General features: G+C 58.6%; 1 protein-coding gene across 2 annotated transcripts; it reads left to right on the forward strand.

Annotated features, from left to right (window-relative positions):
- Window positions 1–1,869: 1,869 nt before the first annotated feature.
- On the forward strand, window positions 1,870–16,061 carry IKBKE (inhibitor of nuclear factor kappa B kinase subunit epsilon). 2 transcript variants are annotated; one of them, XR_009246150.1, is made up of 23 exons: window positions 1,870–2,076; window positions 2,485–2,580; window positions 3,758–3,919; window positions 4,276–4,416; window positions 4,686–4,815; window positions 5,352–5,533; window positions 5,661–5,821; window positions 7,123–7,233; window positions 7,424–7,603; window positions 7,985–8,181; window positions 8,753–8,817; window positions 8,916–9,007; window positions 9,136–9,222; window positions 9,467–9,542; window positions 9,651–9,763; window positions 11,229–11,305; window positions 12,079–12,118; window positions 12,684–12,785; window positions 13,382–13,478; window positions 14,061–14,146; window positions 14,269–14,340; window positions 15,690–15,861; window positions 15,967–16,061. XR_009246150.1 is itself a non-coding variant. In XM_058669105.1 (22 exons), the coding sequence occupies exons 3-22, from the start codon at window positions 3,833–3,835 to the stop codon at window positions 15,721–15,723; spliced, it is 2,130 nt and encodes a 709-aa protein (XP_058525088.1). In that variant the 5' UTR covers window positions 1,870–2,076; window positions 2,485–2,580; window positions 3,758–3,832; the 3' UTR covers window positions 15,724–16,059. The 2 variants fall into 2 exon arrangements, 1 of the variants encoding a protein (XP_058525088.1); XM_058669105.1 differs by having other exon boundaries at window positions 15,690–16,059.
- The last annotated feature ends 1,154 nt before the right edge of the window (window positions 16,062–17,215 follow it).

The following is a 17,215-nucleotide window of genomic DNA, read 5'->3' on the forward strand; positions in this document are numbered from 1 at the left end:
TGCACCAACTCTAGAAGGGTTGGGTGATGCCCTGGGCCACCTGGGGTCAGGACTCAGACCCCTGGCGAGAGATGGATGACAACGGAGCTGCTCCTGTGCTTCGCCCTCCACCACAGCCTCGGTGACAAAAGGCAGATGTGGGGTGGTTCCCCACCCCCTCTCCTGCTCCGAGAGCTACCATCAGGACCCCCATTCCCACCTCTGCTCCTTGCTAAGCCTTCAATTGCCACGTGTGTCTCTAGGACTCCTTAGTCACTGGAGAGTGGCTCTTACACACTTCCTTCCCTCCTGGGGCCCACAGCGCCCCAGACTAGACCTTTGCCATGCTGTCCACCTAGGAGACTGGCCTTGTGGACCACACCAGGGAAAAACAAGGTGGCAGCCAATGTGCTGCAGCCCCCACCTCTGGCCTTGCCCTGAACCTGCCTCACCCTGTTCTTGCCTTCTGTGTCTGTGATTCCTCTCCTCCCTTCTGCCTCACTCCCCTCTTTCCAAATCTCCTCGTGGAGCCCTTTGGCCAGTGTCCCCTGCTGCACCTGCTGTCCCCCTAGAGAATAAAGTAAGGTTGCTAATAAAGACTGTCCAGGTTCATCCTGGAAATGGGTAAAGGTAGCAATCTGTTGGATCATGTTACAAAGCTGAGTAGCCTAAATCAACAGTATCCTAGCAATGACAAATGTCTCTCATGGGCTGGTGGGGAGGGGTCTGTTCCTGGTGGCCACTCGGGGATTTGGACTGATGGAAGGACCACCTGTCTCAGAGGCAGGAGCTGTGGGGAGAGAGGAGGACAGGAGAAGTAGGTCCTGCCAAGGCAACAAAATGCTTCAGCGGACAAGTCGCATGCCGCCACCCTCCCCTGACTCTATCTGAAGCACCAAGGAAGTGCACCAATGCACCAAGGAATTTCAGTTCCTTGGAAATGGTGGGTGGAGCAGAGAAATCCTGGAAATGGTGGGTGGAGCAGAGAAATCCTGATAGGACCTTCTTCCTGGCCCTCTGGGAACTTCTGCAGCAAGGCCTATGGCCCCACACTATCAACAGGTGCTTCCCTGAGCAGGAGGTCAGGGTTCAGCTCTTTTTACTGTCACTGTGACAGGGTGGGGCTGACAGAGGAAACCTCCAGGTGTGGCCTTGGGAAAGTCCCTCCAACATTCTACAGGAACAAGGAGTTTCCTGGTTTTAACCATGTCTTGTCCAGAGGAACCCCCAATACACATACATATATACACATGCACATAAAAGCACACACTGTCACACAAATGTGTGTACACACCTCTCCAGCACCTTCCCAGGACATTTCACGTGGGGCGTGGAATCCCAGTTGGGAAGCTGGCCTATCCCAAGAGTTGGCTACAACATCTCTGAGGATCATGGGCAAATCCCTGAAGCCGTGTGACTCTCAGTGTGCCAGTAAAATGCCTTGCAGGCTCCCACATTCTCCCTGCCAAGCATCCAACCACAGAGGCCAGCCGCTGCATGGTCCCACAGGGCTGTGTGCTATATTTGGGCCTCAGGGGAAGTATTGATGTGAGTTCAGTGTTTGTCTACCGAGACAGTGAGTCCCATTGAGCCGCCAGCACTGGAACCCTGGACACAGGTCCTGGTCCTCCCTGCACCTCCCAGGTGTGGGCCCTGGCTTCCATGCTGTGGCACCCAGCCACACGCCACAGCTCCCCAGGCCTCAGTGCCTGGCCTCTTTGTAACTCAGACTCGGGTCCCACAACCTCCACTGGGGCTTTCTCAGCATCCTTTTTCCCCTTCCTGTGAGGGTGATTGGCAGCAGCCCAGCTGCCTGTCTCTTTAAGAAAGAGGGAGGGAGGGAGCCAGAGGGAGTAAGCGAACGAATCAGGAAGTATAAGAGCTGGGAGCCTCGAACACAGCCAAGCTGGGTGTCTGGCTGGCTGCGGGAGGCTTGGAGTGTTGACTCCTGAGGTGGTACCAGGCTCTTTCAACCCACATTGCCTGAGGGTCCTGGGTCTCTGTCACCACCAGGAAGCTAAAGGATCTGCCAGTGAAGGACAGAGAGCCTGGAAGCCTCCTGGTGCCACAAGCCTGCAACTCCTGCTGGGAGATGGGGTGAGTGTGCGCACCTGCAGGGGGTGGGCATCAGGCTGGGGGGAGGTGCCAGGCAGCTCCAGGGCAGGGGGGCATGTGTCTTGTGCATGAGGTGCCAGTCTGAGGCTGGGAGGCTCACAGCTGCACAGCACCACGGGGGCCTGTGTGCAGCTTCTGGGGCCTGCCTTCACCCCTTCCTGAGGTCCCTCTCCCTGGAGCCGAAGTGACCCCGAAGTCTCCAGGAACAGTTCAGGGAAAGGCCTGGAAATCCCGTCCTTAACCTACTCCACCTTTACCCTCCAACCCCATTTGTTGGGGGAGGCAACAAACAGGAAAGGGTTAAAGGGCTGGTGGCTTTTGATGGAGGCTCAAACAGCTCAGCCCTGGCTGCCTCTCATCCGCCCTCCTGCCCTTCTCTTTCCTGTGTAGCTCAGTTCCCAAACTAGCCACAGACGGGAAGCCTAGCACACGCTCACTGGGGACAGTCAGTGCCTGACTCAGCTGCTTGGAGCACCCACGCACAGGGTGAGTGTGCTTGGCCTTGGTGGAGCCCCAGATGGTGGCTCCAGGCTCATCCACCTGCTGTACCATGTGGCCCTCTGCCAGGTACTCCACGGAGGATACAGCCCCCAGGACATGCCATCCTTGCTCAGCCTCCCGTGTGCCTGCCCTGCTCATAACCACAGCTCTTCAGTTACACTTGGACCCACACCAGGTCCCAGGTGCAGGGACAGCCTGGGCAGGATGATGTAGGTGGTAAAGTTGGCCACCCACCGCCTCCCCATGGAACCCTCCTGACCTGGGTCCCAGGATGCTCTGCCCTGGCCTCACAGCTCCAGGCTGACCTGCTGACTCCCATCAGCCCCAGGGACAAGCCAACCAGCTTAGCCCGCAGGCAGCCACTGTGTAAGGTACAGAAAGCTGCCCTGTGCCTCAGTGGCATCTGTGCAGTGCAAGAACCAGCAAATGGAGGTCTCTCATTGTGTTTCTCTAAGTGACGCTGCCTCTCTTGGCCTCTCAAACAAACACAACTTTTTTTTAAGAAGTATATAAGGTGGGTAGCCGTTCCTATGCTCCTATCCCTGGCATCTAAGAAAAGCCAGTGTAGCGCCATTGAACTTAACTTGTCAGACCTTGCTTAGTACGACAGCGCTTTAGTGGGGACAGGATAGGAAAAAGGCACTATAGGGGCTTCTAGTCTCCCTGGGGGCTCCTGCACCCCAGGGCTTGAAGGTGTCTGGACTCTCTCCCCCTATCTCTTGCTCTCTGACCTGGCTCTGCTGCCTGCCTGCCTGCCTGCTCCCCACAGCAGGAAGCACATGGCCAGCGGGCAGGCTGGGTGGGTGGGGCAGGGGCTCTGGACAGATGTTGCAATCCTGGAGATTTGCGATGGGGTGGCTACTGCTGGCTGCCTGACACCAGGGCTGGTCTCCTGCACCATTACTGCTTCCTGGGACCATCCCAAGACTGGACACCCAAACCCCAAAATCCTGAGTCCTTTGGAGAGAATTGACAGAGGCAAGAAGTCGGTCCATGAAGAATGGCCTGTCCAGGGCAGGGGCCTGGGGAGCCAGGACAGGCAGAAGTCCTATGGCTGGGAGAGGCACAGGGTCCTCCTGCAGAGCTGTACTGTGCTGCTTTTTGGAGAAGTTACTCAACCTTCCTGTGTTTCCCAATGCCCTTCCCCCTTGCCTGTGCCTAGGCTCACTGTGGGTCTGGCTGCAGGCCAGGGTCACCAGCCTCCGGGCCCCCAGCAGGCTGCTTTTCTGAACAGAAAATGCAGAGCACAGCCAACTACCTATGGCACACAGATGACTTGCTGGGCCAGGGCGCCACAGCCAGCGTGTACAAGGCCCGCAACAAGGTGAGGAGCGGCCTGGAGGTCCTGCCTAGCCCAGCACAGCCCTGGGCCACCTCGCACCCATGTGGCAGGTGCAGCCTCAATGGTGGCAGGCTGGGGTGACCCCTGTATTCTGTGCTGTAGGCTGTTTTGGGGGAGGATGCAGATGTGGGTAAGAAGGGGCTCCCTGGGAGGGTGCCCTTGCCTGCCAGGATGTGTACATAGCAAGGGTGGGGGCAAATCCTTGTCACTTACCAGTGCCTCACCATGCACCCCCTGAGCTGGGAAAGGAATGAGGATGGGCTTGGGCTGGGGGACAGCCTAAAGGAAACCCTGGAAATGGTGGCTACAGCAACCACCCTGTCCCATGTCCCCGGCAGAAATCTGGGGAGGTGGTGGCCGTGAAGGTCTTCAACACAGCCAGTTACCTGCGGCCCCGGGAGGTGCAGGAGAGGGAGTTTGAAGTCCTGAGAAAACTGAACCACCAAAACATCGTCAAGCTCTTTGCGGTGGAGGAGACGGTGGGTCTATGGGGGACTGGCTTGCCCTGGAGCTCTCAGCGTGAGGGGGGCTGGCTTACCCAGTCACAGAGACCTGAGCAGACAGAGCTGGCAGAGGGGTAGGGTGACCAGCGGGAAAGCAGTGATGGAATCAGTGCCCAATCAGAAAGGGCCTCCTGGATTCTAGCCTGGGGGATCTGTATGAGATCAGGCTGGAAGTTGCGAGCTGCAGATGGGTGAGGGGGAACCTTGGGATCTGGACTGAGCCATAGGCTCTGTCGTGCCTGTAGGGGGGCAGCCGGCAGAAGGTGCTGGTGATGGAGCACTGCTCAGGGGGCAGTCTGCTGAGTGTGCTTGAGAGTCCCGAGAACGCCTTTGGGCTGCCGGAGGACGAGTTCCTGGTGGTCCTACGCTGCGTGGGTATGTCCTCCCTGTCCTCCCATCTCCCCTGCCCCCTCCCCCATTGCCAAGTCAGCGGCAGGCCTAGGCCCTGGGTGTAAGTCCTGGAGAGACACCACATTTTCTGATCCAGCATCCAAGCCAGAGAACAAAGGATGCTAATCAGCCCTAATTCCCAGGCAGGGGACGGGAGGAATGGACTGTGGTGGGCGGGGCCCCGGGGCCAAGAGCTGCCCATCCATCCACTTCACAAAGAACCAAAAGGGGTCACCCACCAGCATTTGCAGTGGCAATTAGAATTGACACACTTCTGGCTGTGTCCCTTACCACAATGCAATAGAAAGATGATTAATCATCCAAAGCCGGAAGGTTGCAGCCTCCAGGGGCAGCGGGGAGGGAACCCTCCAGGTTCCAGGAATCCAGGTGAAGCCTCCATAGCCTGGTAACCTTGGGACTCCCCTTCTCCCTGGGGCTACCCTTGCCTGGCTGGACCCCTGGCCCGGCCTGTGCACCGCTGGAGCTGGCTTGCAGCAGTGCCCATGTGTGTACACGCACAGTGGCTGGCATGAACCACCTGCGGGAGAACGGTGTGGTGCACCGCGACATCAAGCCCGGGAACATCATGCGCCTGGTGGGCCACGACGGCCAGAGCATCTATAAGCTCACGGACTTCGGCGCCGCCCGCCAGCTGGATGATGACGAGAAGTTCGTCTCTGTCTATGGGACAGAGGAGTACCTGGTGAGGGGGGCCAGGGCAGTACCTGGTAAGGGGGCCACCCCGGCACTGTCTGCCCCTACCTTTCCAAGTGCTCTGACTGGCACCTGCCGCGCCAATGGCTCGCTCTGTTTCTCCTCTCTCTCCACAGCACCCCGACATGTATGAGCGGGCGGTGCTACGCAAGCCCCCACAGAAGGCATTCGGGGTCACAGTGGACCTCTGGAGCATTGGGGTGACCCTGTACCATGCAGCCACTGGCAGCTTGCCCTTCATACCCTTTGGGGGGCCTCGGCGCAACAAGGAGATCATGTATGGGAACAAGGGGGTTGGGGAGTGGCGGTTACAGGTGGGGATGTAACAGGCAGGGCAGCAGGCACTCATCCTTGCCCCGGCCCTCCTGTGTCTCCTCCTCCCCTCTGGCTCTGGGGTCCTCCCTTGGCTCTCCCCACCCCCACCCAGCTCCTTTTATTAACCAACCTAGGGAGCCCTGCCATGGAGTTACACAATCATGTGTAAAATATGCATTGAGTTGGCCTGGTGCGATGGCTTTAATTGGCTAATCCTCCCATTACAAGCTCCAAGATCCCATACGGACGCCAGTTTCTGTCCTAGCTGCTCTACTTCTTACCCAGCTCCCTACTTAAGGCCTGAGAAAGCAGCAGAGGATGGCCCAGGTGCTTGGGGCCCTGCACCCGCATCAGAGACCTGGAAGAAGCTGCTGGCTACTGGCTACAGATGGGCTCAGCTCTGGCTGTTGAGGCCACTTGGGGAGTAAACCAGCAGAGGAAGATTTTTCTCTCCACCTCTCTACTCTGTGTAAATCTGCCTTTCCAGTAAAAGCAAATAAATCATATATATGTATATACACACACACACACATATATATACAGGCACACAAACATTTATCCATTTAAAAGGCAGAGTGACAGAGGAAAATTCCTGCCCACTAGATTTACTCCCCAAATGCCCAGAACAGCCAGGACTGGCCCAGCCAGGAGACTGGAGCTCCATCCGGTTCCATGTGTGGGTGGCAGGAGGCCTTGAAGCTTGAGCTGCCTGCGAGGAGGCATTAGCAGGGAGCTGGATGCGCCTGAAGCAGCCGGGACTGGAATGAACGCTATCCCGTGGGACGTGGCTGCACTGAGCCCGTGCCTGAGCCAGAGCCTCAGCCTCCTGTGGGTTGCAGGGAGGCCAGAACTCCAGCCTGCAGCAGGGCTGAGGCTTGGGGCAGCCAGGATGGGCCAGCGTCCGGGCCCAGAACTGGGCCTGGCCGGGGTGGTCAGAGAAGGCTAGTCTTGCAAGGGACAGAAGGTTGGGAAAGCAGAGGAGCAGAGAGAGATGCTGGGGACCAAGCTCCACTTGAGTGCAGGTGCGGCCAGGGGTGGGCGTGGGATGTGGAGAGCCAGGTTAGGGTAGGCGAGGGTGAAAGGCTCTCACCCGGAGCAGAGTGCCCAGGCGAGGCGGCCTGCGGGCTAAGGGCTGGGAGTCTCACACTCCATTTCTTGCTTCCAGCTGCCTCTGAGTGCTGGGTGACAGAACCGACACTCTGTGCCCTGTAGGGCAGAGCCAGGGGCTAGGGCTCCGCTAAAGCTGCTCTTGCTACCCCGCAGGTACCGGATCACCACCGAGAAACCCTCCGGGGCCATCGCAGGGACACAGCGGAGGGAGAACGGTCCCCTGGAGTGGAGCTACACCCTGCCGGTCACCTGCCGGCTCTCCATGTGAGTGGGGCCCAGGCCTGCTGCAAACCCTTCTCTGCTGAGCAGGGCATGCTGTGCCCTGTGGTCTCAGTTTTCCTACCTGGAGCCTGACACAGTGCTCCCAGAAGTTCCTGCCCCGCCACCTAGGGAAGGTAGGTCTGCATCCCAGCCTCTGATGGTGCCATGTGCTGTTGGGGGAACGGTGCTGCAGGGGGCTGCAGGGCCGGCTGGTGCCCATCCTGGCCAACATCCTGGAGGTGGAGCAGGCCAAGTGCTGGGGCTTCGACCAGTTCTTTGCGGAGACCAGCGACATCCTGCAGCGTGACGTCGTCCACGTCTTCTCCCTGCCGCAGGCGGAGCTGCACCACGTCTATGTCCACGCCCACAACACGTACGTGGGCACCGGGGGCGGGGCCGGGAGGAGCGCATCCTCAGTGCGCCCTGCAGGGGTGTTTCCCCAGGAAAGCACGTGCTCCCCCCCCCCAGGCGTGTGGGGGGCGGGGCAAGAGGTGCACTTGCTGTGGTTGTGAGTTCACTGAAGGCCCTGAGATTCTGGGAGCGCTCCTGGGTTCCAGTCCCTTCAGCTTTGCCCACTGGAGAACACCCTACCGCGTGCGCGCGCACGCGCACATACACACCCACACCCACCCTGCTAAGAGCTCAGCCCTCTCCACAGGAGGGGTCTTAACTGTGTCTGGGCCCCCAGCACCCACCCCCGACTGCTGCCCCATGCCTGACCCCCATCCCCGCCACACACTATGTGTTTGTCCAGGGTCGCCATCTTCCTGGAGGCTGTGTCTGAGCAGACCCACGTGGCCTCCCAGCACCAGGAGTACCTCTTCGAGGGCCACCTCTGTGTCCTGGAGCCTGGCCTCTCGGCCCAGCACCTCATGCACACGACAGCCAGCAGCCCCCTGACCCTGTTTGGGGTGGCCAGTGAGACCCCGAAGGGGCTAGCCTTCAGGGACCGTGAGTAAGACCACCGGGCTGGGTCTGTTCTCACCTTGGACTTGATCACTTTTCTTAGTGGATGTAGGTCTGGGTTCTAATTCTGCATGCATCTCCCAGACGCCTTGGGGCTTGGGCTGGTGTCAACCTCTTTTCTATAAGGGCAAGGCTACTGAAATAGGCAGACTGGGTCCTGGGCTCACCCACCACAGTGTTTGTGATGGATAGGGGAGTTGCATTCATGTTGGAGGAGGCTGGAGCCCAAGGGAGGGAAGGGGAATAGGCCAGGGGGACAGAACTTTGTCTTTCCTCCAAGTCCTAGAAAAAAAAAAAAAAAACAGCATCCTTCTCAGTTGCATAATACCCACTGCCTACTCCGGAAACTGGGAAGAGGAACTGGGCGATTCCCAAACCTGTGGACAAGGGTGTAGTTCCGCAGAATGTCCAGGAGGTGGCGGAGGGAGACCACAGCTGTTAAGATGCTCCGAACTTGGAAGGGGTGGGGTTCGTGAGAGTGGGGAGCTTGCCTTGGGACGGGGTGAGTGTGAGCTGAGACTAAGAATGGTCCCTCAGACATGGTCTTTGTCTACAGCTGCCCTGGATATCCCCAAGTTTGTCCCCAAAGTGGACCTGCAGGCAGATTACAGTGCAGCCAAGGTGAGGGATGGGTGGAGGCAGGGCCGGGGTGGGGGGTGGGGGGTGGGAAGCTTGCACAGAGGCGGGGTGTGGGAGACATGTCCACCTGTGTGTTGCAGGGAATGCTGGGTACTGGCTACCAGGCCCTGCGGCTGGCACGGGCCATGCTGCACGCGCAGGAGCTGATGCTTCGGGGGCTGCACTGGGTCGTGTGAGTTCCCAAGAGGACCAGGACTGGGGATGGGCAGAGGGCGGACCCTGGAATCACTTTTGCGTTGCCTAGCACAGCACCCTGAGTGCCCTGGCTTGGGCAGCCCTGACCTGGGCTCTCTTGGACAGGGAAGTGCTGCAGGCCTCATGCAGGCAGACACTGGAGGTCACACGGACAGCCCTGCTCTTCCTCAGCAGCAGCTTGGGCGTGGAGAGGTGAGTGCACAGCCTGGGAGCTCTCAGACTGTCCCTCACGCCTGTACCTCCCTTCTCTGAGCATCCTCTGTCCCTAGGACCCTCCTCTAGGCAGTCAGGACTGACCACAGCAGTCTCAGGGCAAGCCAGCCCAATCACCCTCACTCAGCCACCTGCCCTGTGCCTCTCTGGGCTCTGCCTGCCTCCCCCGCACCCAGCTGAGCCCCGTGCCCCTCAGTACAGCTGGCCTCTCCCTTGCCTCAAGGTCGGACAGTGCAGCTGAGATGCACAAGGGGCAGGAGCCAGAGGAGGCTGCAGAGCTGAGGTCCAGGCTGCGTACTGTGAGTGGGGCTGGAGGGGGGAAGATGCTGGGTGCTGGGGAACAAAGTGGAGGGCCAGCAGCCAGGCTGAGCTCTGAGGATGCCCCCTCCCCTCCTTGGGTCCCGCAGCTGGCCAGGCTCCTCTCCAGCTGTTCTCAAAGCATCATGGAGAACCAGGCATGCCTGAACGGCCTGCGCAGGGAGCTGGTGAAGGCGAGGGATCAGGTACATGCCGACAGAAGGTCTGTGGGATTTTCCTTCTTTGGGGGCTGGCAGTGGGTCGTGGGAAGCCAGAAGGCCCTGTAGGAGTCAACCCGCAATCTCTGGGTGAATCGGGGGGGTACTAGGAGCAAGAGTACCCCCAAACACCCCAAACCAGTCATGGGGAGAAAAGCCTCGGGGCTCCTGTGCCCATGTGGGAGGAGGGAGGACGTACTGAGCCCCTGAGCAATGATTGTGCGTGAAGGAAGAGTTCTGCTACCTTGCTGGTGGCAGATCCTTGGCTGGTTCTGCTCCATCTAGCATCTCATGGGCTCCTGGAAATAATAATAATAATAGTAATAATAATGAACACTGTAACTCAGTGAGGGTAGCTTGCCCTGAGAAACTGCCTGGACATGCCCAGTTCAGAGGCAGCATCTGTCTTGGCTGCCATCAGGGCTTTGCAGCATTTAACATTATTTCAATAGATGAAAAAGCGCCACCCCCGCCCCCGCCATGCCACAGGCTGTCACTGCCACCGCCTACTTGGCAGCCCTCAAATGGGGTGGGGGGGCACAGGTGAAGCTCCAGGGGGAGTCTCCCCTTCAGATGTCACTTTGTGGCCTCTGCTGTAAGCTTGAAAAGCCTTGAAAACTGCAGGGTTTTCTTTCGGGTTTTTTGTTTGTTTGTTTGTTTTCTGTAAGGTTTATTTTTTTAGTTGAGAGAGAGAAAGGAGTGACAGAGCAAGCTTCCATCCATTGGCTCACTGCCCAGTTGGTGGCAGCTACCCAGGGCCAGCCAGGCCAAAACTAAGAGCCAGGAGCACCTCCTGAGTTTCCTGTGTGGAGGGAAGGGGCCTAAGCGCTTGGGCCATCCTCCGCTGCTTTCGCAGGCACATTAGCAGGGAGCTGGATCAGAAGTGGGGCAGCCAGGACTCAAACTAGCAACCGTATGGGGTACCCAGCCCACTGCACCACAGCTTTGTTGTAACCCTTCCAGCAGCAGTGAGGCCTCTGAGAGCCTGTCCTGACCCCAGGTAGGGCAAATATTCCCAAAGTTCTCTGAAGATAGTGCTTGGTTAGGATGCACTGGGCATTGCCCCAGACCCTGCTGGGTGAGAGGGTCGGGGGGCACCCGGCTGCGTGTGCACCACATGGCTTTGCTGAAGTCATGAATCAGTGATACATTCAGAACAACATGGCCCTGAGCCTTGTGGCTGCCAGCTCCCTTCCAGGGACCACCTGGGTCTCCACCCATCACGTGGTAAGCCCTGCTAGACAAGGGGTAGGCCCTGCCTGGGGTCCAACCTCAAAACCACCAAGCTGGGGTCAGCTGGAAGAATTCGCTAGGCCTCCACACCTCTCTGTATGTCCCTCCTGAGGAGGGAGGCATGTGGAAGGCCCAGAACTGGCACCCCTTCCTGCAGGTGCCCGGGCCCCACCCTTCCCTGCCCACCATGCCCCACTCTGTCCCCTGGGCTTTGAATCTGCTTGCTTCTACCCACAGCCTCCAGCAGATCCAGTGCTGTCTGGACAAGATGAACCTCATCTACAAGCAGTTCAAGAAGTCCAGGCTGAGCCCAGGTGAGCCCTCTCCCCCTGCCCAAGGACCCACACAGGAACAGCCAGGGCCACTGTAGGTTGACACCTGTGTGGTTTTCTAGCCCCCACAAGACCCTGGGGTCAGCTCGGGGGTGGGATGTAGCCCAGCTCAGGCCGTGTCATCAAGGGGCAGGGCAAGGGACCCTGGGAACCCACCCCCACCGTACCCCATGCATGTCCTTGGCTGCAGTCCAGTTCACTCCCCAAATGGTTACAACAGCCAGAGCTGAACCCATCCAAATTCAGGAGCCAGGAGATTCTTCTGGGTCTCTTGCATGGGTGGAGGGGCCCAAGCACTGGGCCGTCCTCCACTGCTTTCCCCGGGGCCATAAGCAGGGAGCTGGATGAGGAGTAGAGCAGCCAGGATATGAACTGGCACCCATGTGGGATGTCAGCACTTACAGGTAGAGAATTAGCCAGTTGAGCCACTGTGTCAACTTCAGCCCTGAGCTCCTGAGCCAGGCCTGGTGCCAGGCTCTATCCTGAGGGCCCTGACATTCTCGAGCTACTTCCAGCTGCCCACATGTTCCACTTTTCATACCTGAGGCACTGCCCAGCCTCCCAGGACACCTCCATCATGATCGGCCACTTGGCCACACTGATAGTGTCACAACGAGTTGTGTGATGGACATGATGCTACCACCAGCCCAGCTAGGCCATCTGTGTGCACCCTGGCACTGTCCCCATCCCCAGGGGCCACTCTGTTTGGTGGGCTCTTTGACTAGGTGACATCTTACCCATCTGTTTCCCTCTAGGGCTTGGCTACAATGAGGAACAGATCCACAAGCTGGACAAGTGAGTGGCCTGTTTGCCACAGGTGTGGGGGGCAGCCCAGGGGTAGAGCCAATCTCTGGGCCAGACCGGATGCAGAACCAGGGTAGCTGTGTTGTATCCGGGTGGGTTATCAGAAGAATCTGCCTGGGCCTGTGCTGCCCCTGCAGCCCTCACTGGTCCTCTACCCCCTTTCCTACCTCTGACCTCTGCCCCGTGAGCTGTGCTATTTAGAGACTGCCTCCCACACTTCCGCACCCACCCCAGCTCCCTACCCAACCCCCCCATGCACACACCCTTGCCATAACCGTCTGCCCATCCTCTGGGGATGAAGCCAGAGGAAGTGGGTGTCCCCTGAGGACCCTGGCATCCTTGCACCGTTCCCTGTTGATGCGCATGCTCTGTGCCACCTCTGGCCTTCAAGATCCAAGCATGCAACCATGGCTGCTTCCCACCTCAGAGACGTACCCCTGCCGTGAGCCCCCAGGGCTGAGCACAGGCAGAGTGACTGTGGCCGTGAAGGGGCCCTGGGTGGACGCACAGGGACTGAGCTGCTCACATGAGCGCCCGGACTTGTGGTTCTCTACAGGGTGAATTTCAGTCACCTGGCCAAGAGGCTGCTGCAGGTGTTCCAGGAGGACTGTGTGCACAAGTACCAAGCTGCCCTCGCTGCCCATGGCAAGTGGATGAGGTATCCACAGGGTCTTGCTCTGGAGCTAACAGACCCCAGGACCATCCCACCTGACCCTACCAGCTTTCCAGGCATCTAATGGTGCTGGGGGGATGGGAGTGGGGCTGTTAGTGCTCGTGGGTGGTCTGGATACCTGGATGGGCCAGGCAGCTTGCAGGGTGGCTTCCATGCATTAACCTATGTCCTATATTTGGGAGGCACCATCACCCCATTTCACAGGTGAGCAAACTAAGGTTCAGGCAGCAGGAGGGAGGGGAATTTGTGAGAGCCTTGACCTCAGTTTGTTCTGGGTAAGGAAGTGTGAGCCAGTTCCCGGTGTGGTGGTCGTTCCCCACCTGGAGCCTTCCCTGGCTCTGCGCTCTACCACAGACGCTGCACTGTGACCCAGCCCCACCTCAGGGATCCAAGGGGACTCTTGTCTCCTCAGTCAGAGTGGGGAGACTGGAGGCTACCCCTTGAAGGACAGAAGCAGTGAGGGAGGCGCTTGCGAGGGACCTCTCAGTTCACGCCTGTGGTGACCCCACAGGCCCTAGCAGGAGTGAGCCGAGCCCCGTGCTAACTCTGCTCTCTCTCTCTTTCTCTGCTGCTGTCTGCAGGGAGGCATACACGACCAGGAACAACCTGCGGCTGGTCGACTGTTCTGTGGCCGCCTGTACCACGCAAGCCCAGGGCGCCCAGGAGGGCCTCAGCAAGGTGCACCTGGGGCTGGGTGGCCAGTGCTCAGGGCCCAGGGGCAGGCACTGCAGCCATGCCCCACTTCTGGACAGAGTGCCGGCTAGAGCCCAAGCACCTGGGTGTGGGGTGGAGGTTCCCGATCCACTGATGAGCCCTGAGATGGACTGAGGAAGATCGCCAGCCCTCCCTGGTGGTCTCAGACTGAAGGTCACTGTGAAGGCAGAGGCTGCAGGATGCTCGCACCTGCTCCTTGCTGTCCTGCAGGCTCCAGGCACCCAGCAGGTGACTCCTGCCTCCCAGTCGGCAGTGCACGCAGCAGCTCCCTGCTTCCAGAGGCGGGCAGGGATGTGGGCTAGGCCTCTCATCCCTTTCCCAGCTCCCATTATGTCACAGGAGAGCTAGGTTAGACCCGCGGGAAAGCTGGCCAATGAAATCACTCATTCCAAGCTCAGAGCAGCAATGGCGCTGTACCACTGCATAGCCTGGAAGGAAGGAAGGGCTAGGGGACCAAGGCTGGAGGGGTCTCTCCCTCAGTGTAACCCCCAACCACCCATATGGGAGCTGGCTCGGCCCTCTCACCAACACTGGGCTTCCCTTCAGATCCTGGACCAGCTCCTGCAGGCTCAGGCCTCGCCATCCTCCTCGGCTTCTAACCCCAGCCCTGCATCCCAGGACTTAGCTCTCCAGTAAGTGCAGGAAAGGGAATGTGCCAGGGCAGAGGCCAGGGTTGGGGAGCCCTGCCAAGGCCTGAGGGGAGGAGCGCCTGAGGGCCAGGAGCCTCCTGGGATTCAGCCGCCTGTGTGGACAGCATGCAGGAGCTGTGCCGTGAGATGAAGATGGTGGCCTTTGACCTCCAGGACAACAACTGCATCATCGAACGGTGAGAAGCCCCAACCAGGGGGGAGACTACAGGGTGCCTCAATGGCATAGGTGCCCCCTCCACATGGCACCAAGGATGCATGGCCTTGGCAGCAATGGGACTATGTCTCTGCATAAAGCCCATCTTTAAAAGGAAGACGGAGAGAAAGAGAGATTGAGAAAGAGAGAGAGCTCCCATATGACATCCCCAAATGCCCACAACAGATGGGCTGGGCCAGGCTGAAGCCAGGAGCTGGGAACACGTGAGTGGCAGGACCCCCAGCCCTGCAACACCTGCTTCCTCCCAGAGTGCGTGTGAGCAGACAGCTGAAGTAGGGAGCAGAGCCGGGACTCACGCCCGGCATCCTGAATCCGGATGTGTAACGTCCCACGCAGTGTCTTATCTCCCTGGCCAAGCCCCTGCTCCCCATCTCAGCAGAAAGCATGTTTGCTCTGGAGGTCCACAGGCCCACTTGCATAGAGATGTCCACAGGCACCCGCCACTCACACCCTTCCTCCCAGCAACCCATCTGGGGAGTGATGGCCGAGCTGAATCAGTGGCAAGTCCTGTAGGTTTGAAGCCTGATGCTGCTGTTCACAATGACTGCTGGGAGATGTGTCCATCCTTGGGCTTCAGTGCCCATCCCTGTCAACACAAATAGGTCCTCCCTTGCCCTGTTAATGTAGACACAGAAGCACCATGTCAGGTGCTGTCATGGGCATGCATGGGGGCAGAGCTGGAGGATAGGACTCCCTACAAGCTCACAGACCCCTCTTTCCCCGGGGGAGACCATAGGCCAGGCTTGCTGGTTTACCTTCAGGGTTCCAGGACGTCCCCAGGGAGGGTGCTGTCTTCTCCCTGTCGCCTTGCAGCGAGGGGCAAGTCCAGCCTCCCCCAGCCTCATGGAGATGGCTTCTTGGCACAGCTTCCCAAGCAGCTCTTGCGGGGACAGGAAGTTCTAACTTTAGTGCCCACATGGCTCTCTTGCTGTGATGTGTAATCTGTTTACAAACAGCTCAAGACTTGATTGACAGGCATTTTCACTTCCTTCTGCAGGCCAGTAACCAGAGAGCCAAGGTAACCAGTTGGAACCTCTTTCCCCGCCTCCCGACCAACCCTGTACATCAGGGTCAGTTGGGAAGTGGGAAAAGTTAGAGACCCTGGCAATGGCCTGAGGGTGGAGTGAGGTGGTTCCTATGTTCCCATGAAATTCTGCTGAGCAGTCAGGGATTCCTGGGGAGACAAACAGCTGATCCAAGCTCTCAGATGACTGAAGGTCCTGGACTGGGTTGGGCTAGGCTGGGTGCCAGGGTGAGGGGTACAGGCTTCTGCAGCAGGTGGACAAAGCTGACCTGGGCACTCCCTTCCAGGTTGGGGAAGGTCACATCAACCCCAGACGCCTGACCTCTGCGGGGAGCCAGCAGCGCCACTGGCAGCCATTTCCTCGGCACTGCAGGACCCAGCCCAGGGCGGGTTCGGGCCTGTCACACCAGCCTACCTCCCTCCTGGCCACTGGCCAGGAGACATCTCCCCAGCATTACCGTACGCTGCCTGTCCCCTGGGAAGCAGCACAAAGCCTGACTGCCACACAAGGCTAGAGTGCCTGGCTGACCTGGATGTCTCTTCCTGCTACTTCTCCATCGCCAGGACTAGAGGACCGAGCCCAACTGGGCCACCAAGAGAAGAGGCTGTCACAGGCCCTCCCACCCCTCTGGTTGACAGAGCTCTACTCTTCAAGGAAGCAGACCTGACCTGCTCCACGGTTGAGGCCAGGTGCCAGTGCCCAGGCTCCTGTCCCTTGTGCCCCACCCCAGGCATCTTCTGATTGAGGGGTGTGGCCAGCCGGCATCATCAGGTGGCCATGCCACCCAGTGCAGGCCTGAAGGGATGTGAAATAAACATGGCCTGCTCAGTTTTCTGGGTTTCTGTCTGGGCTGGCTCTGCAAGCCTGGGAGACCTCTCTCAGCCTGCTGTACTGGGCTGCCAAAGGGAGCTGAGACACGTACTGAGCCTGCTCTTCCCCGAGAGGGGCCCAGGGCAAATGGCCTCTCCCCTCCAGCCTCTGCCTCCTGCCACCTGGGGAACTGTCAGGGGCCAAGGACCTGGGGAGAATGAAGCACTGGTTGAGTCTTTCTTAAAATTTTTTATAGATTTATTTATTTTTATTGGAAAGGCAGATATACAGAGAAGAGGCGAGATAAGAGAGGAAGATCTTCCATCCAATGGTTCACTCCCCAAGCGGCTGCAATAGCTGGAGCAAAGCCAATCCGAAGCCAGGAGCCAGGAGCTTCTTCTGGGTCTCCCATGCAGGTGCAGGGTCCCAAGGCTTTGGACCATCCTTGACTGCTTTCCCAGGCCACAGGTAGGGAGCTAGATGGGAAGCAGGGCCACCCGGATTAGAAACGGATTCCGTGTGGGATTCTGGCGCATTCAAGGTGAGGACTTTAACCGCTACACTATTGCATCGGGCCCTGGGCCCATTCTTTTTTAAATTTTAAATCCATCCCTGAACTGCTTGCTATTTTCCCCATCAAAACCGGAGCAGCATCCCATGGGCTGCTTTAAGCATATCTTCCTGGTTTTCCTGTGTTGGCTGGGAAGGATTTGAGTCAACTGCTGGCCATCATACCCTTTCCGCAGCAATCTCCCCCTGCCAGCCTCCCCTTAAACCAGAGCCGTGCTGCCCCCCACCAACCTGCATCAGAAGAGCAGTTGTTTGGAAAGGAGAAGCTGTTGTGGAGTGCGGAGTGTGAGAATACACCAGACACAGTGTGGCATGTTAGGAGGAATCTATTGGCCAAGCTTGGTGACAGCACCTTCCACTGTGCTCCAGGAGCCACTGCACCAACTGGCTGAAGTCAGAGGCTTTTAAACTCTCATTCTCCAATCAGCTTGA

The sequence above is a fragment of the Ochotona princeps genome, chromosome 10 (assembly GCF_030435755.1).
Source record: "Ochotona princeps isolate mOchPri1 chromosome 10, mOchPri1.hap1, whole genome shotgun sequence".
In the NCBI taxonomy this organism is placed as follows: Eukaryota; Metazoa; Chordata; class Mammalia; order Lagomorpha; family Ochotonidae; genus Ochotona; species Ochotona princeps.